Source organism: Polypterus senegalus, chromosome 16 (genome assembly GCF_016835505.1).
Source record: "Polypterus senegalus isolate Bchr_013 chromosome 16, ASM1683550v1, whole genome shotgun sequence".
In the NCBI taxonomy this organism is placed as follows: domain Eukaryota; kingdom Metazoa; phylum Chordata; class Cladistia; order Polypteriformes; family Polypteridae; genus Polypterus; species Polypterus senegalus.
In genome coordinates, this window is record NC_053169.1 from 54,393,596 (window position 1) to 54,419,051 (window position 25,456).

The following is a 25,456-nucleotide window of genomic DNA, read 5'->3' on the forward strand; positions in this document are numbered from 1 at the left end:
TCCGGGATGAAGAAGAGGAGTTTTGGTCTGACCCGGAAGTGCTAGGAAGTCACATGGACTGAGGGTTCAGAAGCACTTCTATTTAAAGGACTGTGGGAGATCCCAGGGTTGAGCTGAGTCGGGAGGAAGGGTGGCAACGCGTCTGGGAGAAGGAGGATTGATTATTGGTTATTGTATTGTATTGGTTAGTATATGAGTATTGTGGAGTGGAACGTGCTTTGTGCACATTATTATTATAAAATAAATAATAATTGGACTTTTATCTGGTGTTGGGGTCTGGTCTGAGGGTTCAAGGGTACGACAGCGCCCCCTATCTGTCACAATGTAAAATATGGTCTTAGGCCGGACACTTTTAATACCCTGTATGTTCCTTGCATTTTTGAAGTAAGACATACAGTAATCATGGTGCTGGAGATTTGCAATTAACAATGATGACCTTATAAACCTGTAATATGCTCCAAAATATAAACAAAATCACAATATTATTGTACAGTGGCTCAGGTATTATGGAAAAATTGTGGTGTGTTGTTCAAGACAATTCTCATCTCTAATAAACAATATAATATAATCCACCTTAGTAAAATGATAAGTGTCTATGTCCATCTATCTGTCCGTCCATTTGTTATGTTTAAATCATTGTAAAAAATGGTGCATCACAAACATTTTTGGTAGTAAAATGCATTGCATTTTTCACTCCAACAGATGGCGCATCACAAACATATCAAATGGCATATAACAAAGACATACACAGTACGTGGTGCACTGCCAATGTGAATGCTGAGGTCTACTTTGGACATAATGTTGAACACAGCAGTCACAAGAGATCACCCTCTCAGCTTTCATAAGTGAAAGTGACAGTTTTACATTCAAGGTGTAGTTCATGTTGTGTCTGGAGAAATATTACAGTCATAAATACATAAATACATAAATAACTAAGCAACACATTTATTTATTTAGTTCACATTTCAAGATCTTTTTCTTTTTTCTTTGTCACATTTTATGGTACTTTTACTAAAAGTATTTTCATTGTCTCATTATAGTCAGCTAATACTGCGTGTTTTTGTACCGACTGGGGAGAGACATGACACATGCATGTATGCGCTGTGAATTCTCCATGCCTGCACAAATCAGATCGGGCAGCGCAGTAGAGTGTGAGTTGGAGGACACTTTTGGTATGCATGTGTGAAAGTTCTGTGCATATGTGATGTAAACGGGGCAGGTAGTGCAGATCGGGTAGTGAAATCCCTATCCAACATGGCTGCTACAGCTCTGAGATGTCACACTGGCCTCAAAAGGTGTGTCTAAGCCAACCAGAGCGAAGTTTTAGGGCAGAATTCAGCAAACAAGGTCAACGGCAGACCCAGCTAATTCACTGCAAAAAACGCTTTGGGGACATTTGCTGATCAGCACTGTTATATTTCAGCCAGGGTTCCTCTCCAGGCTGGGGTTCCAGTCTTTGTTTTATGTCTTTTTTGTTCATGCTTGATTTTTTTTGTTTATGCTAACTTTGTGAATTATGTTACATATTTGATGGCACATATGTTTTATTAATTTTATTTTGTTTGTTTTATTTATGTATAAACTGCTTTTATTATGTGCCTGGTGTTTTGTGGGTGTTGCCCCAAGAGGAGGGACCACCTGTCCATCATTGCCAGGGACTCAGCCCTACAAAGGTGTGGGATTCCCTCATGTCTTGGTGGTTCATTTGGAGGTTTTTGTTGATTTTTCTGTGGTTCTGATCTTTTTGAGATATTTTCAACCTGACTTTGCTGTGGATTGTGGTTTGGCCCTTTTTTGCCTTGGATTGCCCTTGCTGGTGACTGCTTTTTGCTTTGTATACTTACAGCACATTTTTCTGATTTTTATTTTATAAACATTCTATGTGCCCATTTTTGGTATTTAGTCAGGGTTTTTGGTGGGATTTCCCCGTCTAGTGGGCTTTTTTGGAAGCGTTCTTGGAATTCTTTAGTGCTTTGGGACTCTCAGTCATAACAAACACTAGTAAAGATGCAGAATGGGTAAGAGCAGGGTCCTGAGTGACTTCTGGCACTGATCATTCAGACCACCAGGCTTGTTTGGGTAATAGCTACAGTATGTTGTCACAATATCTCATCTGGGTACTTCTCAAAAGGTTTCTTCTTCAGCGACATACGTAAGTTGATGGAGTCATTATGGGTGAAGTAATACGTTTGAACTCTATAGCACCATGATTAATGAGTATTACTACTTTACCTGTTTGTCATGACCCAGCAGCCTAAGAAACAGGACACAAATCTCAAACACGACTTGGTATCTGAACTCGTCCCCATGTCTTAGTGAGTGGGCCCTGTGAAGGACTGGCTCCCTGGCCTTGGATCCAGTTCTGCCAGGATAGGCCATGGCTCCCCGTGACTGTGAATTGAATTAATGTTACATTATGTTGTGTTACAAAGCACTGTGCTTACTGCTACATATAACACAGTGTGAGGAACAAACTAGCTGGAACCCACCTCCTTACTTGGCCAGGAGGTCTTCATTAATGGAAGGTCATAGAGGGAATGGCAATATCTCCTTTCCATGCCAGAACTTAAACGTGGAAGGACATTACGGTGGTTAGAGCCACTGAGCGGCACATCATGATGGACGTGGGAATAATGGGAAGGGCAGCACAGTGGACGACTGCCTGTGTCCCCCTGTACATTGGGGCTGCCAGGGGGAGCTGTCAAATAGTGATGATACAAGGACTGCTGTAGTCCTTACTGACTGGAAGTGCTTCCTGGAGGCAATTGATTAAGCACTAGGAAGTATTCCCGTGTCTGGAGTTCCAAGGGATTCATTCACTCAGCTCAGGGAGTTGGAAGTAAGAAGACAGCACTCACCTGGAGGGGTTAAAGGAGGATTAGAAAAGGAAGGACAGATTGTACTGTGGTGATGGGGGAAACAAGCCCTGTGGAAAGGTACTTTGTCTAATAAGAATACATTCACTTGAACCTGGACTGTCTGTCTGTAGTTGTGTCTGGAGGCTTGGAGCTCAGTGACGTTCCCTCCAGGCCAAAACAGTTAAAGTGAAGGCCACTACAGAATGTGCACCCTTGCAGGTAAGGCCAGATGTTTTTCTGTCTTCACAGTCCGGATCATCTCTACATAAGGTTCTTGAACTCATTTTTGAAACCTCCTAAGGATTCTACTCAGTTTTCTCATTTGGCTCTGTGCTCCATTGTTCACTTTCAGGCTCTCTATATTTGCACCAAGCACATTCCAGCAGCATGGACTCATTACTGCACAGACCACTTAACAGCCGCCTCTCTGCAGCTTCCTCTTCTTCCTGAGAAAAAAGAGAAAAACGGTTAATTGACATGCATTGTGTAGTCTGGCATAGGCAGGTTTAGCTGCCTAGCCAAAGCTGCATCCAATTTTAGAAACATCAAATGATTAAACTGTGGCCTTCTTTATTTAGCGTGTGTTTATTTTTTCAACTTGAACAGAAAGACGTCCAGCTTATTAAAGATTCTGTATTATGTAAAGGGCTGAAGAAGACTGATAAGGACCCTCCAGTCCCGATCCACATTGCTCCCCAATTGACCTCACCTAGTGACTTTAGGCCAACTCGTACCACTGGGACACAAGCTGGGGTTTGCTCAGCACTGTCTGGTTCACCTGGGATGCCCAAAGACCTGAAGATGCCTCACTGATTTTGTGTACAAATGCAACAGGAAATGTGCGTTTATTTATAAATGAGCTGAGTTACCCGGCTTTCCTGAGACAGTGGTCCTCGGTTACAGTGCCGTCAGCTAATCGGAGGTATCAGAAGTACCATGGAACTAACTGTGGACTTTTCTATATACCACATTTATTACTTTTTAATTTGTATTTTTACCAGAAGCTAGTAGTAATAGTTCACTAGACCTCCTTACTCTTGAACCTGCTGTTCCTAATGGCTCACCTTTGGTTGTGTTGACAGTCATTGCAAAACACAACTTTACAGAAAACTGTGTTCTTTTGTGCTGAAACAGCTAATTAGTATGAATAATGGGATTTTTTCTTATTAATATAATTTCTCCTGTTGGACATCCTGTGAAAAATAAAAACTTCAATCAGATTTGAACGTTAAGCTTTGATTAGTCTCACAGGGCCAGTTCTCAAGCGAGAGTACCCGTTAAAAAGAGTGCAGTGAAGGGCGGCCAAATCCTGCACTACAGAGGCTCCACCAATGGGGCTTCTTCTAGAACACCTGCCCCCAAATTCCTCCAGTCTGTGAAGTTTCAGGGAAAGAGCAAAAGATGCTGAACAAAAAGAAACAGAAACGTAAAGCTGCTGATATCCATTCTGGACTGCAGTAGCACAAGGTGACTGAAGCGTAATGAGTAATTTGTATTTGTAATGACAGAGAAGACAGACGATAGGCACACACACGTAGACCACCACAGCTACACACATTTGAGAGTTGCTTCTGTTTGCTGCAATATCTTTCTGTCATTTTGACTATTCTATCCCTGAATGGCATAACAACAGCAATTTGAGTGTAGATGAGCATTATGGTCTGTGGACATACTGTGTGTTAAAACGCTGCGGATATTTGGTCACGGCATGTTTGCATTTCCAGTTAGATGGTAATGTTAACCTCCTCCAGTTACTCGTTTGGATGTGCAGTCAGAAGGTGGATGCTATACAGCCTCATCTGTACATCTATTGGTGTCGTTAGGCAGATTTGTTGATTTGGGTGCTTTAAGTACAAATTCTGCTTCTCCTGAGGCTCTTTGTTATCAGCTGTCTTAACAGCAGTTCTTTTGACACAGCACTTACTTCAAATGCATATTTTGCAGTTCAGATTTTCACAAGCATAGCAGTCTATTTCATTGAGTGAATATATTGAAGGAGTGATACCTCTGAGGAACAACATTGGAACTTTTACTGTTTGCATCATCAAATGCCACAACAGTGCAGAGTCTAGGCAGCATGCCTCAGGTATGCAATTAAAGGAAAGTAACATCCAGTCCTACACAAAATGTGAAATTTGATTTATTTTATAAACTACTGTGAATAAGATTTAGACCAATAAAATATATAGCTAGTACTAGCTCTTAAATATTCAACGTTTAATATTAATAAACCTCAACACCACTCCTCTCCTCATTCAAAGATCCATGTAAACAGAGGCCCCACTTTGGAGTAGACCCCAATGTATATTCAGACATCAGAACTGTTAAAAGATGCAGCATTAATAAAGTGTTTGGACATTCCCAAAACCTATGACCTAGCGAGGTATTCTCTTGATTAGATTGTTTAGGACATGTCTCAGATATATTATGGAAATTCTTAAGTTTATAGATTCTTTATTGTCACATGTACTCTGTACAGTAGAAGTCCTCCAAGCATGTGCTAATCAACATACAACACCTCACCACTCTCTGGTGTCACGAGGGCAACAACCTTACGTCAAAACTACCTAACCTTACATCTGTCTGTAGCCCTTGTGTTTTATGTACCACAGCAGAATGGAATGAAGAGAAAAAAGGCAGAGACTGATATGATAGATGGGGATAGGAAAGGCACTATATAACTGATAGATAGATAGATAGATAGATAGATAGATAGATAGATAGATAGATAGATAGATAGAGTGGTATGACAGCCCCTGGACACAGACAGCCAGACACTGAATGTCCAAAACACACACGTTTATTACAGTCCCTTCAGTCTCTCAGTACTTCTGCCGCCTTTACTCCTCTCCTCCCAAGCTCTGACTTATTCCTCCATGACTCCGGCTCTGGCTCATCTACTGGAGGGAGTCATCCTCTTTTATAATAATCCAGATGTGCTCCAGGTGCTCCATGATGATCTTCCGGTGACACTTCCTGGTGTGGCAGAAGTGCTGTCATCCAGGGTTCCATAATTGTTTAGGCGCCCCCTAGTGGTGGTCATGGTCCCCAACAGGGATGAGCTGCAAAGCTTTGATCCCGTGGCCCTCATGTCAAGAGTCTGGGTGTCATCCTCGACAGTACTTTATCTTTCCAATGTCACATTAATAACATCACCCGGTCTGCTTACTTCCACTTACGTAATATTAATCGCATTCGTCCCTCCCTCACTCCTCATACTACTGCCATTCTTGTTCATAGTCTTGTCACTTCTCGGCTGGACTACTGCAATTCACTCCTCTTTGGTCTCCCAAATAAATCTCTTCACAAGCTTCAGTTAGTCCAGAATTCTGCAGCACGTATCATCACTGGAATCCCATCTTTTCACCATATTACTCCGGTCTTGCAGCAGCTTCATTGGCTCCCGATCAAGTTTCGTATTGATTTTAAGATTCTGCTACTAACTTTTAAGGCATCCATAACCTCGCACCTCCATATCTGTCTGACCTTCTACATGTTGCCATTCCATCCCGTAACCTTAGATCCTCTTCCTCCACCCATCTGACCGTTCCTCCCTCCCGTCTAACCACCATGGGGAGCAGAGCTTTCAGCCGTTCTGCTCCCAAGCACTGGAACTCATTACCTGCGGATCTCCGAAATATCAAATCATATTCATCTTTCAAATGTAAACTTAAAACACATTTGTTTAAAATGGCTTTTTCTTCTTCCTCCTAATTATAGTGGTTTTGTTTGGTTTTAATTTTTAGATTTTCTGATGTTTTAAGTTGTTTATAATTGTGTTTTGTATTTATTTATTTATTTATTTGTTTGTTCGGTGTCCTTGAGTTCTCTGAAAGGCGCCTTGTATAAATAAAATGTATTATTATTATTATTATTATTTATGTAGACCAGGGCGGCTGCCCTCTTGTGGCCCAGGGGAGGTATTGGCCCTCTCCTGGTTCTTCCAGGCATCCCGGCTGGGGATCCTACCTGCCATAATAGATAGATAGATAGATAGATAGATAGATAGATAGATAGATAGATAGATAGATAGATAGATCCTTAGTATTTTTTTAATTTATAATAAATGCTTCCCCTAAGAACACAGTGTCACACAGGGTCAAATTCATGTATACAATGATTGTGTAAAATAACTTAAACTTGCACACTTAATCCTTTAATCCCCACTCTTTGGCACGTGAAAAGAAATGAGAGCACCCCAAGTAATCCTACACGGCGAGTGTAAAAACAGCATAGGAACAGAGCGCAGGTCCTGGAAGCTGTAAGGCTAGCACTGGCCCACCCTGTCATATTCATATGTGACCACAGGCAGGTGAAGGGGCTGCGTGTTATTAGATGGAGACGGTGTGTTTCCTTAGTTTTTAATTTAAGTGATAATCCTTTTACAAACCACATCAACTCACTAGAAACTGCAGCAGCAGAAACAAGTGGCAGATTAATAAAAAGAAATGTGTCCCGCCTCAGCTGCTTGAGTCACTTATTCGTGTTTCTGAGAATTTGTAACAGGGGTAGGCAGCTGGGCAGCGAGAATTGTAAATTCTGTAAGAAACAAAGCGTCTCTTCATAGCACCCAAATTTTTCTCAGGAAATCGGATCTTTAAGCTCTTCTGAAAGGGAGCCTGGCTGTGTTTGAGCAGACGAGTGATACTCTGGGGCAGGCCAAAAGCGGCCCTTTTTCACTCATACAGTAAGCAGTGCTCTTGTATGAAAATTCTCAGTTTTTTATTTTTGTGTGTACTAATTAATGTCATTAGGATGGGGAGGGGGTGTCTAGCAAGAGGGGTGGACTTCTCCAGGGTAGCACAGGGCAAAGTTAAATCCCAGAGAGAACTACAATGACAGGGGGTGCTGCAGCACCTGGGTGAACGGCTCTCCCACTAAAACTGATGTGTGACCTTGAAGACCACCGGAACAACTCGAGAGTGTGAGAGATAGAGATGACTTAGGTGCAGTGCAGGTTGCAGTAGCAGTGTGTTGTAATGGGTTGCATGTTTTGATTAATGATGGTATTTGATTTTTCTTTTAGCTCTAAAAATAGTTATGCATTCTTTCTTATGCATTCTTATCCTGGGAAAAAGATTTGGATATTTATTTAAAAATGATTCATTTTCACAACAGTTTTGGACACCATTTTTGTTTTGGGCATTTCTATCTTGTGAAGTTGTGCCACCCATTGCCACTGGGATTCAAGGAGGCTGTGTGATGGTGATGTCAGTGGTGCGAGTTATCCATTATTTGCTTTGGAATAGTTTTGGACCAAGTCCTAAGCTGGTATTGGTACCAAAGTCAAAGTTGTAGTACCAATCCAACACTAACTAGGACTGATTTAAAGGAATTTGTCTTTGGAAAGGCTTCACTACATTTCATCTTCAGACTGGTATCTTTATTAGCCCATGTGGCATTTTGTGTACACATTAAAGTGTATTTTGTAATGTATCTATACTAATAAAAGGCAAAGCCCTCACTCACTCACTCACTCACTCACTCATCACTAATTCTCCAAGTTCCCGTGTAGGTAGAAGGCTGAAATTTGGCAGGCTCATTCCTTACAGCTTACTTACAAAAGTTGGGCAGGTTTCATTTCGAAATTCTACGTGTAACGGTCATAACTGGAAGGTATTTTTCTCAATTTACTGTAATGGAGTTGAGCTTGAAAGCCGTGGGGGGCGGAGTTTCGTGTGACATCATCACGCCTCCCACGTAATCACGTGAACTGACTGTCAACGCAGTACGTAGAAAACCAGGAAGACCTCCAAAAAGCGCTGAAGAAAACATGCATTATATAATTGAGAAGGCAGCGAAACAATAAGAAGCGAGCGAGTGACATATACTACCATATTCATGAGTCCTGCTACCTCGGAAAGAAAGCAAGGTGTAAACCTAAACTTTAAATTAAGTTCATAGACAGGCTACCGCTGGCGTTTCACATGCCCACAGGTAATGCGGGATACAAGTTTAATGAGAGGACGCAGGATATAAACGAGAGTTTTGATCACTTTGTAACTAAGTTAAAATTGTAGGTGAAGGGGTGTGCTTATGCAAATTCGAGACTGTGTTTGTGGGGATTGACGGATAAGGCGGGTGGGGGAGTCACGTCATCATCTCCCCTCCCATTCATCTCATTTCGGTCTGAGCTGAGCTCAGCTAACGCTGTCTTCGAAGCAACTTCGCACACTGCCACCAAATACTCACAGAAAAATCCACAAGTTAATACACACACTGTCTCTAGAGTTTCTCCACACTGAATCCTCCAGGCACTACTTACAAAAGGTCACATTGACAATCGTGTTACGTTATTTTTAAAATCTTTCCTTTTCTTAGCACAAGCACAGCTGAGAAGCTTCATGCATGTGCTCCATAACGCTTAAAAATAATGCATTTAATCACACTTTGCATTACAAGCAAAGGGAGCTTTTGTCAATGCATGATTTCCTGGTACACCGATTACATTGATCAGCGATCCCGATTCATTTTACCCTCGCACCACCTTAGTTTGAGAAGAAGTATGAAAAATATGAGGTTAACACAGAAAAACAGATCACCAATTCAAGCTTTATGAATAATCGATTCGCCATCAATAATTGTTTTGGTAAAGCCATCCTCCTTCCATTTTATAATTTTTCCGCCACTAGCCATGATTAAATGAACGGTAAAAAGTAAGAGCAAAGCGAGGGTGACTTATTTAGGCAGGCATATATATGACAGCAACACTCATGACAATGTCAATCATGTTACGTTATTATTAAAATGTTTCCTTTTCTTTTCATTACTTCTTTAACACACTACTTCTCCTGTAGGCGCGGGTATTTTGCTATATATATAATATATGAATGACCTCCAAAGAGTGCTGAGACTTTTGATATCATGAACGTGTCTGCAAAAACTGTGGTCTCCTGCCCTGCAAAAGTCGAGCAGCCAGCGCGCGTGCATAGCTGTGCCGGCCTTTGAGACGCTGACTGCGCTTCTGCCTTAAGTCAAAGTGAGCACTTTTAATTTTTTTCATCCTCCCCTGCGCTATAGCCCAGACAAGTGCAAACACGGACCCCTTTTCTACACCACGGCAAAATAATATTAAGGCGATTCACACTTTCTTTTGCACGTATACGATTATGAGGTCCTCAACTCGGATTATGAAGACACTCACACGAGTGGAGGACTGACAGTGCCATCACAGCCGATTAATGGCAGGGACGTCTCACCAGTCTACACAAGACCCACCGCGACTGTCCTCAAAAGGCGATCATAACGTCAGCGAACACATCTCTATACTATATAAAAGAAAAAGGCAAACTTTCCTTTCTTTACACCTTTTTCCTTTTATCCCAAACCAAAGCCTTTCTCGCTTAACACTGCAGAGGACACAAAACTAATTTTCTTTAAATGCCGGTAAGGCACATTACCAGAGGCACAAATTTGAACGCTCACATAGAAAATGTAATTTCTATACCACAGCCGTTGTAGCGCCTTTCAAAAGGGATCTACTACCGAGAGATGATCCATATACATTTTAGCTGCTGTTAGTTACTTACCTGTTGTGTTACACAGTCTTTAAAATGTAGTTTACCCGCAACCACTCCAGTAGTGCTCAATGTACCTGTACTTCTTAAAACGTTAATGTTTTACTGTTTAATAACTTATAGACTATATTTTATTATTTTTCCCTTGCACTCAGTGACCAAAGCTATACACACACATATAGACACATACAAACATACACACAAGTATATATATATACCTGTGTGTATGTTTGTATGTATGTGTGTGTATATATATATATACACACACACACACATACATACATACATACATACACACACACACATATATATATAATATAAATGTATATATGATGTAGATAGGTATGTATATATATACACTCACCTAAAGGATTATTAGGAACACCTGTTCAACTTCTCATTAATGCAATTATCTAATCAACCAATCACATGGCAGTTACTTCAATGTATTTAGGGGTGTGGTTCTGGTCAAGACAATCTCCTGAACTCCAAACTGGATGTCAGAATGGGAAAGAAAGGTGATTTAAGCAATTTTGAGCGTGGCATGGTTGTTGGTGCCAAACGGGCCGGTCTGAGTATTTCACAATCTGCTCAGTTACTGGGATTTTCACGCACAACCATTTCTAGGGTTTACAAAGAATGGTGTGAAAAGGGAAAAACATCCAGTATGCGGCAGTCCTGTGGGCGAAAATGCCTTGTTGATGCTAGAGGTCAGAGGAGAATGGGCCGACTGATTCAAGCTGATAGAAGAGCAACTTTGACTGAAATAACCACTCGTTACAACCGAGGTATGCAGCAAAGCATTTGTGAAGCCACAACACGCACAACCTTGAGGCGGATGAGCTACAACAGCAGAAGACCCCACCGGGTACCACTTATCTCCACTACAAATAGGAAAAAGAGGCTACAATTTGCACAAGCTCACCAAAATTGGACAGTTGAAGACTGGAAAAATGTTGCCGGGTCGGATGAGTCTCGATTTCTGTTGAGACATTCAAATGGTAGAGTCAGAATTTGGCGTAAACAGAATGAGAACATGGATCCATCATGCCTTGTTACCACTGTGCAGGCTGGTGGTGGTGGTGTAATGGTGTGGGGGATGTTTTCTTGGCACACTTTAGGCCCCTTAGTGCCAATTGGGCATCGTTTAAATGCCACGGGCTACCTGAGCATTGTTTCTGACCGTCCATCCCTTCATGACCACCATGTACCCATCCTCTGATGGCTACTTCCAGCAGGATAATGCACCATGTCACAAAGCTCGAATCATTTCAAATTGGTTTCTTGAACATGACAATGAGTTCACTGTACTAAAATGGCCCCCACAGTCACCAGATCTCAACCCAACAAAGCATCTTTGGGATGTGGTGGAATGGAAGCTTCGTGCCCTGGATGTGCATCCCACAGATCTCCAACTGCAAGATGCTATCCTATAAATATGGGCCAACATTTCTAAAGAATGCTTTCAGCCCCTTGTTGAATCAATGCCACGTAGAATTAAGGCAGTTCTGAAGGCGAAAGGGGAAACACCGTATTAGTATGGTGGTCCTAATAATCCTTTAGGTGAGTGTATATATGTGTATATGTAGATATGTACTGTATATAGATATGAAGATATGTATGTGTATATATATATGTATATATATATATATGTATGTATGTATGTATGTATGTATGTATGTGTGTGTGTGTGTGTGTGTGTGTGTGTGTGTGTATATATATATGACAGCAGCAATCCAAGCTGTGAGAAAACAGTAAAAGGAGGCGTGTCAGACGTCGTGGTACATTTTCTGATGCAGCTACCGAAAACAACTTTGTGACGCTGCCACCAAATACACAAAACAATTACTTTGACAATCATGTTACATTATTTTTAAAATGTTTCCTTTTCTTTTTTATAACTTCTTTAACACACGACATCACTGCGAAGCGCGGGTATTTTGATATATATATATATATATCACAGCGACACTCATAACAGTGACAAAACAATTACATTGACAATCATGTTACGTTATTTTCAAAATGTTTCCTTTTGTTTCTCTTTCCTTCTTTAACACATCTGCTAGTGCAGTAATAAAATGCAATTCATTTGGTGCATCACACACACCTTTTATGAACCCCATACCAAATGGCATGTAACAGAGACATATCAACCAGATGTCTCTTTTATTAAAGTGGATGAGCAAACCTAACAGAAATAACACAGAAAATAATAATTCAAACATAACAGTAAAACAGAAAATCCATCCATCCATCTATGCATTATCCAAACCGCTACATCCTAACTACAGGGTCACGGGGGTCTGCTGGAGCCAATCCCAGCCAACACAGGGCACAAGGCAAGAAAACAAAACCCTGGGCAGGGTGCCAGCTCACCACAGTAAAACAGAAAATACACTGTAGATACCATATAGTCTAGATGGGCATCCCAGCCAGAAGAGGGGATGGTTCTTTACCCAGACTGGAGTCTCCTAACAGGCAAATAGGCATCATAGTCGGGGAGGAGAAGGGGATCAGACCAGGAAGGAAAGACCAGAAAGGATGGACGGACAGCCCATTGAAAAGGGAAGATGTCACTGGGAACTTTTTATTCCCCTAGTACGCTAGATGGCAACAACCCTGGATATCAGTTCCCAGTTGGAAGCCTGCAGGGCATGGCAACAGGATATGTAGTCCAGCAGAGCAGCCCTCCTGGGGTCACTGTGTGCCGCAAGAGGGCGCTGCAGGAAGACAATCTCCCTGCTGTAATGGACTTTCACATGATCCGTAAGTCCTTCCATTGGGTAATGGTCCTGGCTCCGTAAATACCTTAATAAAAGGGGCCGCACTCCCTTACCCAGGTGAGTCGGAGCTGGGAGGACATGGAGCAACACTAAACTGGAGGAGGGAAGTGCGGTGGTGAAGGGAATTGTGGAGAAGAATTGCATTGTGGAGAGAAAACCTGTGCTTTTTGTTAACTTGGAGAGGTATTGTGTATTTTGGAGGAATAAACCATCTGTTATTTGAAACTGGGGACTATGTGTTGAGGGGTTGGGGCTCGCTGAGGCCCTGGTTTACTTCATAACACATAAGCCATGAAATAAACATTACTGATTGAAATGATGATAACACCAAGCACCAGAACCTAAATGCTAGACATAATTTGTGATCTAAAGGAGGCAGCGAGAATTTCAATAAACAGAGAATAAAAGGCGAAAAGCACACATAACGATTTGCAAGTTCATCCAAAATCTTGGACAACCCACAAGTGTGCAATATCAACGTTTCTCCCACTGCAACAATGACATCACGCGTCAGGCCCTTCCAGTCATCCAAGCCTAGCAACGCCGTAGCAGCCATACACAAAAAGTCCCCGTGATACAAGAAAAACAAACGGGGTTGTGTGACTTTAAGTTGAAAAAATATTAACTTGTTCAAAAGAAACCTAAAGAATAACAATAAAATTGTTTCTACACAACACAGAAAAGTAAATGGACCAAATATTTAAGGGAATGCAAAGAACGCACAAGAAATTAAAATTGTGTGCAATCATCGTAGTACTTGCATGTTTCTATATGTGGTGTTTTGAATCTTTGTTAGTTTTTTTCCTTGTAAAACCAATTTGTGGAGGTGTCCCACCATTGTTGCTTATTTTCATAAAGTTTATTTCGTTTCATTTTTGTTTTTTGTTTATGTGACATGGGAGTCATGTCATGTGACTACAATTGGTACATTTGTGACATAAGTGCTTATTTACTCTACAAATATGGCGGCAGTTGCGTAACTCTCATTCGGATAAACATTTTAAAATCTTTAGCAATAGCTGGCCAAGTGCTTGGTTTCATTTCATTTTTTGGTGTCCTTTTGTGAGTTTGATATTGAGTTTTGGTTCACCGCTGAGCTCTGTTTGGTTGCGTTTCTTTTTGATCTTCCTGGCCTGAATTACAATTCTCATCTCGCGCTACAATCTCACGATCTTTGCTTGTCTACCACAATAATCCCTGCAGACGCCGTCTTGTAACAATCTTAACACGTGATAGTGCTGGAGAAACACAAAAACAAAAATCAGTAAATGGCACAAACTAATTCTCAGCAGTCCGTAACTCAGAATATTACAGGAACAAAGTGCAATGGGAAGCGAGATATCTTTAAAAATAAAGGAGTTTCACAAAAATATGCAATATTTTTACAAAAAGGTACATTTTATCCAATCTGTATGCTTTCTCCAGATTCAGAAGTGCTTTCTCATCGTTACTGTGGATTCACTTGTTCAGTTTTAATGCTTTCGTTTTATGTCTTTGCTCCTTTGGACACCGCTGTCCAGGGCTGAACAATGCACACCTCAGTTGTGAAAATAAATAATGTTCACTTCAAAAACATTGACCTTTAATTTCTTTAGGGTTCAGAATTGCACCGAAACTTTGTTGTACCGCCATTTCTCGTTATCAGCGGGGGTCACATTCCTAAATAACTCAGTAGAAATAGAAATCATGGATACTGAAGAATTGATCCTATGAGAATGTATGTGAGCGTCAGTAGGCTTTGTGCCTTAGGAACCAAGTTACCCAAACTGTTCTATAACATTTCAGTCATTATTTACCGCTCTGATGCTGATCTGATCATAAAATAGGTCATTACGATAGCAACTAATGAGAAGAATTCATAATTAATGGCAGAATTATGGTATTTGATGGTTTCTGTAGAAGGCCTCTTTCTCTTGCACGATTTGGCTCTAAAATTAATCAGCACATCGTCAGATCATAACAGGCTTGAGTTTCGAGTTTGGTATCTTTTTGTCCAGCTGTTTTAGATCTGGAGCTTCCTCAAGAAACTGTAACACACAGACACACACACACATCCATCATTGAGATATTGATGTTTTCGGTATCAGGAAACCCTAAAACATCGAGATCTGTCAAAAACCATAGATCGAAATGCCTAATGAATCCAAAGCTTTCGCTCCTACCCTATAGATGATAGGTTATGGTGGAGGAGGGCACAAAGCAAAATGGGATTGGGTACTGGCGGACCCTATTTACTATTCAATTTTGTGATGTGTAACCATAAACACATAATTTTGTGTCTGAAAAATCAACTAAGCTCATCACAACGCATTTGCACTTTGGAGCATTTGGCAAAACTCTTTCATTGTCACTAAGCTTTGCTGCCATTGTTTAAATTTAATAAATTCATTTGAAAAAGAGTGTAAAACACAGAGGACACGTGGAATATAATCAGAATGTAGTGGCTTGTTAACACAGTTGAAACCTCAACATTCTCTTCTTCTTTTGGCTGCTCCCATTTAGGTGTTGCCACAGAGGATCATCTGTCTCCATCATTCCCTGTCTTTTATATAATTTTCTGCTACACCGACTGCCTTCATGTCCTCCCTCACCACATCCATAAACCTCCTCTTTGGCCTTCCTGTTTTCCTCTTGTTTGATGGTTCCATCCTCAACATTCTTTTCCCGCTATACCCCTCATTTCTCCTCTGCGCATGCCCAAGCTATCTCAATCTGACCTCTCTTATTTGGTCCCCAAACTGTCGTACCTGTCTTGTCCCTTCAATACATTCATTCCTAATTCTGTTTATGTTTGTTACTCTGAGTGAAAATCATAGCATCTTCAACTCCACCACTTCCAGCTCTGTCTCCTGTCTTCACTTCAGTGCCACCATCTCCAAACCATACAATGTAGCAGGTCTCACTACCATTTTATAGACCTTCCCTTTCCCTCTTACAGATACTCTTCTATCATAAATCACTCCCACCACTCTTCTCCACACAGTCCACCCTGTCTGCATTCTCTTCTTCACCTTTCTATCACACTCTATGTTGCATTGGACTGTTAAACCCAAGTATTTAAATTTGTCTACCTTCACCAACTTTTTTTCTTGCAGTCACATCTTTCCTCCACCTTCCTAGTCATTCACACACTTGTACTCCATCTTACTCCTACTGTCTCTCATTCCCCTTCTCTCCAGTGCGTACCTCCACCTATCCTGGAAGACATGCTGCCTACTCTCACTACAGATCACAATGTCATCCGTGAACATCGTAGTCCATGAAGACTCCTGTCTGATCTCATCTGTCAACCTGTCCATCACCATTGCAAACAGGAAAGGGCTCAGAGCTGATTCTTGATGTAATCCCAATCCCCCCTGAAGCCTTGAGAATAAAGTCATTAAACTCTGTCAGCAAAGCAGACCGGCAGGGAGGGTGGAAGGGAACACATTGTGACTGTTCCGGTTTGTGTGGGACGACTGGTTAGGACCAATGGGGTCAAGTGCAGGGAGCGAGTAGGGTTGCACCGGATGCTTGCTTTGGTCCTGTCCCCACTAAAGGAGAAAGGCAGGACTAAGCAGAAATGGCAGGATTAGATGCAGTCAGGTGGACGTGCCGGCCCTACGCTCTCACCCATTGAGGCCTAGTAATGATCTTTCCACATGATCCCCTATGGAAACCTTGTTATGAGTTTTACTTTCTCTAGATAGTTAAGCTCGAGTGGCCACGGTAGGACTGATCCGAAAACTTCACTGAACCATCCAATTGGTAGTAGTGATGGGGGTCATGTATACAAAGGGCATGGACCTAAGTAAATTGCTTTTGACCCGCAATTCCTCGTTCGTGTGGAACAATTGTGTGAAAGAAATCAACATATTAATTAAAGAACAAAGCTTATCCTCTACTAGGGCAAGTTTGATAAGACATCTTTGAGTAAGGAACCAGGCAGGAGGAAGCTTTGTTCATGCCTCTTTAATGATCTCTTCAGATATGATGATGAGGGAGCAAACGCTGAAGAGGGAGCATTAATCACAGTAGTCTGTTACAGAATTAATAAAAAAATAAGGGCATTGGTCCATTTTAAAAACATAATTGTACTGATTAATGCATACGTGTACTCTAATACTGTAGGTTTGTTGGCATACACCCAAATAACTTATCCAAATAAGTCTATTCTATTGCACTCTTGTTCTTCTTATAACCTTTAGGTTCAGCTATTATCCTTGAAATCTTGGTGTATGTGACAACTGTCCAGGACATCATCTGATCTCTTAATCATCTCCTAGTGGATTTTGGGTATTACATCAGCCATTCTCCAAGTACATTCTTGTCTTTTATCCACTTAAACATTTCAGTAGTTCTCTTCATGACATTTCTAAAACAAATGCTTATATATTTCAGTATGCACTGCAGACCAAAATACTTCACTATTGTTACCTTCATATTATTCTCTCACAATTGCAAATCCTGATCCTAATTATGGATTGGGGTCAACAGCTTTCCCATGTCTCTCAGTGCCAGGTAGACATGTTGGCACCCATTAAGTGTAACACACATGCAGCTCAATCTCATGTGTTGCTTCTCTGAATTTTTTCTGTACTGTGCATTACCGTGGATAGATCTGAGTAGACCTGGGTGGTTGCCATATGGGTTACACCTTTATATACTTCTCAAAAACATTAAAGGTACACTTTTTAATGAGAGTACAGCATCAAGTCAATGAAACTTCTGGGCTGTTGATTTGGTCAGTTAAGTTGCAGAGGTGGTTGTTAATCAGTTTCAGCTGCTGTGGTGTTAATTAAATTAACAACAGGGGCACTAGAGGGGCAACAATGAGACGACCCCCAAAACAGGAATGGTTTAACAGGTGGAGGCCACTGACATTTTTCCCTCCTCATCTTTTCTGACTGTTTCTTCACTAGTTTTGCATTTGGCTACAGTCAGTGTCACTACTGGTAGCATGAGGCGATACCTGGACCCTGCAGAGGTTGCACAGGCAGTCCAACTTCTCCAGGATGGCACATCAAAACGTGTCATTGCCAGAAGGTTTGCTGTGTCACCCAGCACAGTCTCAAGGGCATGGAGGAGATTCCAGGGCACAGGCGGTTACTGTAGGAGAGCTGGACAGGGCCCCTCGTAGAAGGTCCTTAACCCACACTGGTCAACAAGCATTTTGCTACTGGGATTCTTTCACCTATTCTTTAACAGTTTTCACTTGCTGACTCCAAATCTGAAATTCGTTTTCGTCCAGCACATTCCGATTTTTAGTTATGATGTTCCAGGTCTTGGACAACCAGGGAGACTGGACAGTAAAGATGGATAACCATTTTGATAAATACCGGTAATTCCACCAGGGATGACACACACTACTAACAGCTATGAGTTGTTTAACTTGTCCTTATTTATTTTTTTTAAAAATGATTCATTTTTAATTAGCGGAAAAAATATTTGTTACTGATTACCAAGTCTTATATGACTCTAAAGCATAATGACACAACTAAGACTTAATGCTGCAGTAGGTCGGCGGTATTACTGTTTCCTTAACATAACATTGTATTTCAGGACATTTTGATAATTAGATTCACCATTACTTTGAAAATTTTGTCGAGGCAATGGACGGAAACGGCAATGCGTCTCAGCATTTAAGAAATAAGTTTGGTCTTGAGAAAAGTGAAATCAAAACTAAGGAAGGTGTTTTTGTTGGTCCTGAAATCTGTGAACTGATGCTTGACGATGAGTTCAAAACGAAACTGAAGCCAACTGAATCAGCAGCATGGGAAGCATTCGTGCAGGTTGTCCAGAATTTTCTTGGCCATCACAGAACAGAGCATTATGCTGAACTTGTGGAGAACATGCTGGTATCGTCATCGGGTCTGTTTTCAGAATTAACACATCAAAACAATTTTGGTGGGACAAAGTTTAAACTCCAGATATTGTCTTGATATATTGATATTCAAACATGTCAAAATGTCAATGATGTGTATGTCAAAAACCTGACGTGCTAGCTTAATTCAGATTTCACATAGGAAATCAGTGTAAAAAACCTAAAGAGCTGGTCGGAAGTCCCCAGTAGCAAACAAAAAATGTTTTTTTGTAGACCTGTGCCATCAGCAGGATCAGTATCTGATCCTTTGGGCAAGGAGGAACAGGATGAGCACTGCCAGAACCTTCTAAATGACCTCCAGCAGGCCACTGGTGTGAATGTCTCTGACCAAACAATTAGAAACAGACTTCATGAGGGTGGCCTGAGGGCCCGACTTGCTCTAGTGTGCCCTGTGCTCACTGCCTGGCACTGTTGAGCTCGATTGGCATTTGCCATAGAATACCAGAATTGGCAGGTCCACCACTGGTACCCTGTGCTTTTCACAGATGAGAGCAGGTTCACACTGAGGACATGCGACAGATGTGAAAGGGTCTGGAAAAGCCATGGAGAACGTTATGCTGCCTGTAACAGCATTCAGCATGACAGGTTTGGTGGTGGCTCAGTAGTGGTCTGGGGAGGTACAGTATATCCATGGAGAGACACACAGACCTCTACAGGCTAGACAACGGCACCTTGACTGCCATTAGGTATCGGGATGAAATCCTTGGACCCATTGTCAGACCCTATGCTGGTGCAGTGGCTCCTGGGTTCCTCCTGGTGCACAACAATGCCCGGTCTCATGTGATGAGAGTATGCAGGCATTTCCTGGAGGATGAAGGAATTGATACCATAGACTGGCCCCCATGTTCACTCGCCTGACCTCAATCTAAGAGAACACCTCTGGGACATTATGTTTCTGTCCATCCGACGCCACCAGGTTGCACCTCAGACTGTCCAGGAGCTCAGTGATGCCCTGGTCCAGATCTGGGAGGAGATCCCCCAGGACACCATCCGTCGTCTCATTAGGAGCATGCCACCCCCCAATGTTATCATGCATGTATACTAGCACGTGGGGGCCATACAAACTACTAAGTACGATTTGGAGTTGCTGGAAAATTGACCAGCCTGCCTGCTGCATCATATTTTCACTTTGATTTTCGGGGTGTCTTTGAATTCAGCCCTCTGTAGGTTGATAATTTTCATTTCCATCAAACGATGTTGCATCCTTTTGTTCCTAACACGTGTAACAAAGGCGCTATATAGGCGTCTGACTCGACACAGAAAGACACAGAGGCACGTATGAAAAGCACAAATATTTTTATTTTTCTTCAGTTGTGGGACACGTCTTCCCCGTGCCACACAGCCCAAACACAGTCCCAAAGCACCAACACTAAATCACAACACACTCTTCTTCCTTTTCCACTACTCCTCCACAAGCGTAGTCCTCCTCCACCCGACCCTGGCTCCTCGAGTGGTGGTGGCTGGCCTTTATTATAACCCACCCGGAAGTGTTCCAGGTGCTTGACCACCTGGTCCTAATTGCACCTCCGGGTGGGGCTGAAGGTTCGTCCAGCCAGGCTGCTGAGTCCATGCAGCCCCCCCTAGCGGCCATCCAAGCCCCCAACCAGGCTGTGGAGGACTCCATCTCCCATGGAGCCCTGCGGGTGGTTGGGGAATCACCGTCAGCCATGGAGGCTGCCACCAAGCGTCCCAGGGGAGGTACTGGAGTGCCCATGGTGGCTCCCCCGGAACATAAGCAGCAGGGGCGTCCCTGCAGGGCATGGGACCCGGCTGTCCTTCACACACGTTACCTAGTCCATATCAGTAGAGATATCCAGCAGGATTTTTTTACCCATTTACATCTGACGTGTTTTCAAAGTGTTCCTTTAACTTTTTTGAGCAGTTTAGAAACTATCCATGTATGGTAAGGATATACTGCATTTTCTTCAACTGTACTGACCTCATATCTCAGTCCATTTACTCACTTTGTAATAAAAAGGTTTCATTTACTCATCGTTTAACATTTTGTGTTGCAGGAAGCCCGATGCTGCAGTCTACAGGTGGGAGCTCCCGCAGGAAGAAACTTCACAGAAGGCCCGGTTATATGCGAGGGGCCCCCAAGCAATGCCTGGAGTTCAGCATGGAGGAAAACAGCAAAAGACCTTGCCTAGGACCAGTTATCAGCAGAACCGCTTGCTCAGATATGCAAAATGTTGGACTTGTTGGTAGATCAGTACGCAGTATTCGACTGGGTGAGACGGAGTCACCTGCAAATAATGTACTTGAAAGGCCTGGGACAGTAAATTCAGATCTGATAACAAGGACCCAAGCAGAGCTTTTTAACCAGTCACCAGAGAGTAGGTGCGTCCAGTCCCAACTCAACAATTCCATGTTGGAAACATCGCAAATGGCCAGCTTGCAAAGCAGACGTGGTACTGTTCTGGTGCCCAAAGACAATGAGGCTGCAAACCCAACACGGAGTGAGGACCTGGATTGGTCACCAGCAAAAAGGCGTCCAAGTGATTTGAAACAAGAGGACAGCCAACCCAGTGATGACACCTTCAACTCCAGCTTTAGTTTCATTCAGCTCTCACTGGCTCCTGATTACCAGGAGGATTTTGGCAGCTGCAGTTTACAGTCAAGCAAGTCAGCCGAGTCTGTGCTGGCACAAGATCCTCAACTCTTATTTGCAGATGCTGGGCTCGACTATACTCTCCCCAAAGATGGTGCAGACAGCTTACCTGACCAGGACCTGTGGAAGGACCCGGAGTTTTGGCAGTTTAGTCAGAGCGATGAAGTCCAGTCAGTGGTTGACACCGGACTTAAGGAGGGCTTGCAGGACTTGGACATGTTACCCTTCGACACAGAGGTTGCTTTCTCTTTCTCTTTGGATTTGTCAGATGCAGCATCTGCAGGGTCTTCAGTTACCTCGGGCTATGAGAGCAGCACCACCACTACTGAGAGCAGCTGCGATGTGCTTCTGAAGCAGTATGACGGCATCTTGAACGACTGTCTGCAGAACAGGAGAGCCAGCGTGAAGGTTAGTATTGACCCCCCTCTCATGTTCTGATGGTCCAAAGTGATTGGGAAGCGTGTGAAGATGTTGGATGTTTCTGTGTCCGTGGAAACAGAGTGGTGTGATACTTTAGAGTTACCAGACTCTAACCAGACATGCATATCCCCAGGGGGCTGTGCAACTTCATCATTTTATTTTCATTGAGCAATTTAGTGACCTTGCACTTAATTATTCCAAGTTTTCTTTCAAAATGGCCATATTTTTAAAGATTGTTTTTATGTAACAACCAACTGAAATATTTGTATAAGGGTGTAAGTGCCAGAGAGGAAGGACAGGCTTCCTAGCCGGGATAAAGGCCTAACATATAACCTAACATATGGTAATGTGAGCCAAGCAAAAATGATAAATGATAACAAAGTGCACTTTAAAAGCCGTCGCACTCTAGTTGCACTTTTCTACTGAATGAACGGTACGTTTGTGCTGCTGTTAGTGCGTTGTCTTTTGTTTTGTATTTTCTCCTAACTTGCTCTTCATTTCTTTGTACAGATTGAATCCTTAATACTAAAGTTATTACGACTGCAGGAAAAAGCCATTCAAGAGGACGACTATGACAGAGGTAACTGTAGACATGCAGCGTGGTCTGCTCACGGCCGAAGGTCTGGCTTTTGATATGCGATTTACTATTTTACACCAACATGTGTAGGCACTAGTGTGATGGATATGTGATGGATAAAGAGATATAAAATACACTGTATGATAGATAGATAGATAGATAGATAGATAGATAGATAGATGGAAAGGATGTGTTAGATGATGGTTAAAGATTTCTAGTTAGAATTAAGTACTATAAAGCTCTTCAAAATCTAAAGAGTGGAAGCATCATGTGTTTAAGTAAAAAAATTAAACGCAGATGTTATTGCTAATGTTAGAGGGTTCAATGGTTTAATGATTATCAGACCTGAAGGCCTGAAAGCTCTTCTCGGTTCTGGACTGAACGTCTTCTTCATTGCCATTCCACACTCACTCGCTCGCTCGCTTATCTTCAGTGTTGTCCTTGTCTGCTGTTGTTATATGCTGCCCTCTGCTGGACATTTGTTTAACAGCAGCTATTGTTTGCGGTGCCTGTGCTGTAAAGCTGTGTGAGCTTACAAACGCTCTCAGCTAGACAAAGAAAATACTAAATTAAACCTAATTATCTAATGTCACATAGAGATAATTTTGTGTTTTTTTTTTAAACTTCACATCCCCGTCATGATTTTCATTGTGCTTTTCTAGGTGTTCTGGTTGTTTAATCCATCATTTACTAATGAGCATGTGGGTCTGATGCTGAAGTAGTTACAGCCTTTCTGCCTTTGCTGTCTGCTCACCTTGTTGTTTTTTGCCATTATTAGGATACAATTAGGGTGGTAAACTGCATAGAAAAAGGCAAATCAATAGGAAAACAAGAAAAAAGAGTTAAGCATTTAAAGCTATAACAAAATGAAATATTATATGTTATATGAATTTAAAAATCACACTGCTGTGCTTTACTGAATGCAGAATAAGAGAACAGAAAAAACATCAGAGACTGTGTAGAAGTATTGTGTCAGCAAGGACCACATGAATGTTCTCAGCAGCTTGTTCATAATTAATCATTACACTACAAAATTCATTTAAGTTTACACCATAAAGTCAGGTATGCATTGCTACATGACCTCTCCTGATATAGACTTACTTCAGACGTGTTGTTCATTTAATCAGACACATGAGGGCAGCATTTACTACACTACATGGCATCTCATTTTACTATTGGAAGCACAATAGAAGCCTTCACTGAAAACAAAGCATGCAAAATATTTTGGGAACATTTTAAACCAACAAGTCAAAATGTTTTCTGCAAACTGTGTAATACCAAGCTAAAATAGACAGAAGCACATTCTGCAATTTGTTACCACAATAAAATCAAGCATAACATTCTTTACACTTAAAAATGGATAAATACAAATAGGTCAGCCTAACCTTGTGCCTGACGTTGCAATGAAACTTGAGACATGGTGCCCACCTCACATATGGTGCGTGGTGTTGTATGACATGCAGTGCTTGACTAATTGATAGATCGATAGATAGAGAGATAGATAGATAGATAGATAGATAGCTATGAAAGGCACTATATAATACATAGGTAGATAGATAGATAGATAGATAGATAGATATGAGAGGCACTATAGATAGATAGATAGATAGATAGCTATGAAAGGCACTATATAATAGATAGATACATAGATAGATAGCTATGAAAGGCACTATATAATAGATAGATAGATAGATAGATAGATAGATAGATAGATAGATAGATAGATAGCTATGAAAGGCACTATAATAGATAGATAGATAGATAGATAGATAGATAGATAGATAGATAGATAGATAGATAGATAGATAGATAGATAGATAGCTATGAAAGGCACTATATAATAGATAGATAGATAGATAGATAGTCCATCACGTGCCTCAGGTCCCTTCAGTAGTATTGTGACGAGTACAGAGTACAGTGATGTTCTTACTTAAATTTCCGACCAGCGTGCTACACGTTGACACTTTCTCGCGTCATGATACAGAACTCCAGTGTACTTAACAGAAGACACTGATCAGCTTACTGATGTTCTGTATGCCTTACTCCTGTGTCTGTGCTCCCAGAGACCCCTGAGCAAAACTCCAGCTCACGAGTAGTTAGCATTCCTTACATAAACTAAGAGATAACAGCATGCATTGCTCAGAATGTTTAGTGTTACAGTGCTTGGCTACTGAGCTTTGATGGACGCCCTTTTCTGTGCCGTGCCTACCCCGTGTGATGTGTCTTCCATTCTCAGAATATTTCATGCTTAGGGGAGATCCAAACAGTCTGATGACATTTTGAATTCCTTACTCGGCCTGTGCATTTGTTATCACGTCGTCGGTTTTCATGTTCATCCCTTGTCTTTCAGATTCACCGTGAGGCCAGTGATTCCTAAAAAGACAAAGACAAAGAGATTTTTAGAGAAAATTAGGCAGCGGCCACTCCCTGATATTCTCATTAGGGCAGTTTGGACTTTCTTTAAAACAAATGCATGAGTGATAGTCATTTTTTTAATTGTTATTTGTGAGTTTACAATGAAACGCAGTACAGATGTCTCGTGAGACATCTCTGTATCCAGAATGAAAGCCAAGGTGGCCGAAGTATACAACCTCATTTCCAAACCAGTTGGGTTGCTGTGTTAAGTGCAACCCCTAATGGGGATTTTCAAATCATGTCATCGAAAATAGTACAAAGACAACATATCAAATTTTAATGTTTTTTGAAAAATATGCACTTATTTTGAATATGATGCCAGCAATGTGTTTTAAAAAAGTTGGGAGCAGGGTCCTGCACCTCAATAGAAGGACAAGAGTGGTAGAGGTAAGGCCTCATTGGTTGGTAA

The 25,456-nt window shown here is 41.7% G+C and overlaps 1 protein-coding gene across 3 annotated transcripts in view; it reads left to right on the forward strand.

Annotated features, from left to right (window-relative positions):
• The window catches only part of disc1 (DISC1 scaffold protein), a 248,571-nt gene that overhangs the window by 19,529 nt on the left and 203,586 nt on the right, over nt 1-25,456 (forward strand). For all 3 annotated transcript variants that reach the window (XR_005630805.1, XM_039737724.1, XM_039737722.1), the window contains exons 2-3: nt 21,040-22,043; nt 22,566-22,635. Coding sequence is in view for 2 of the 3 variants with exons in the window: in XM_039737724.1 (XP_039593658.1) it covers nt 21,040-22,043; nt 22,566-22,635 (1,074 nt within the window). In the remaining variant the exon portion in view is untranslated. The remainder of the gene's footprint in view (nt 1-21,039; nt 22,044-22,565; nt 22,636-25,456) is intronic.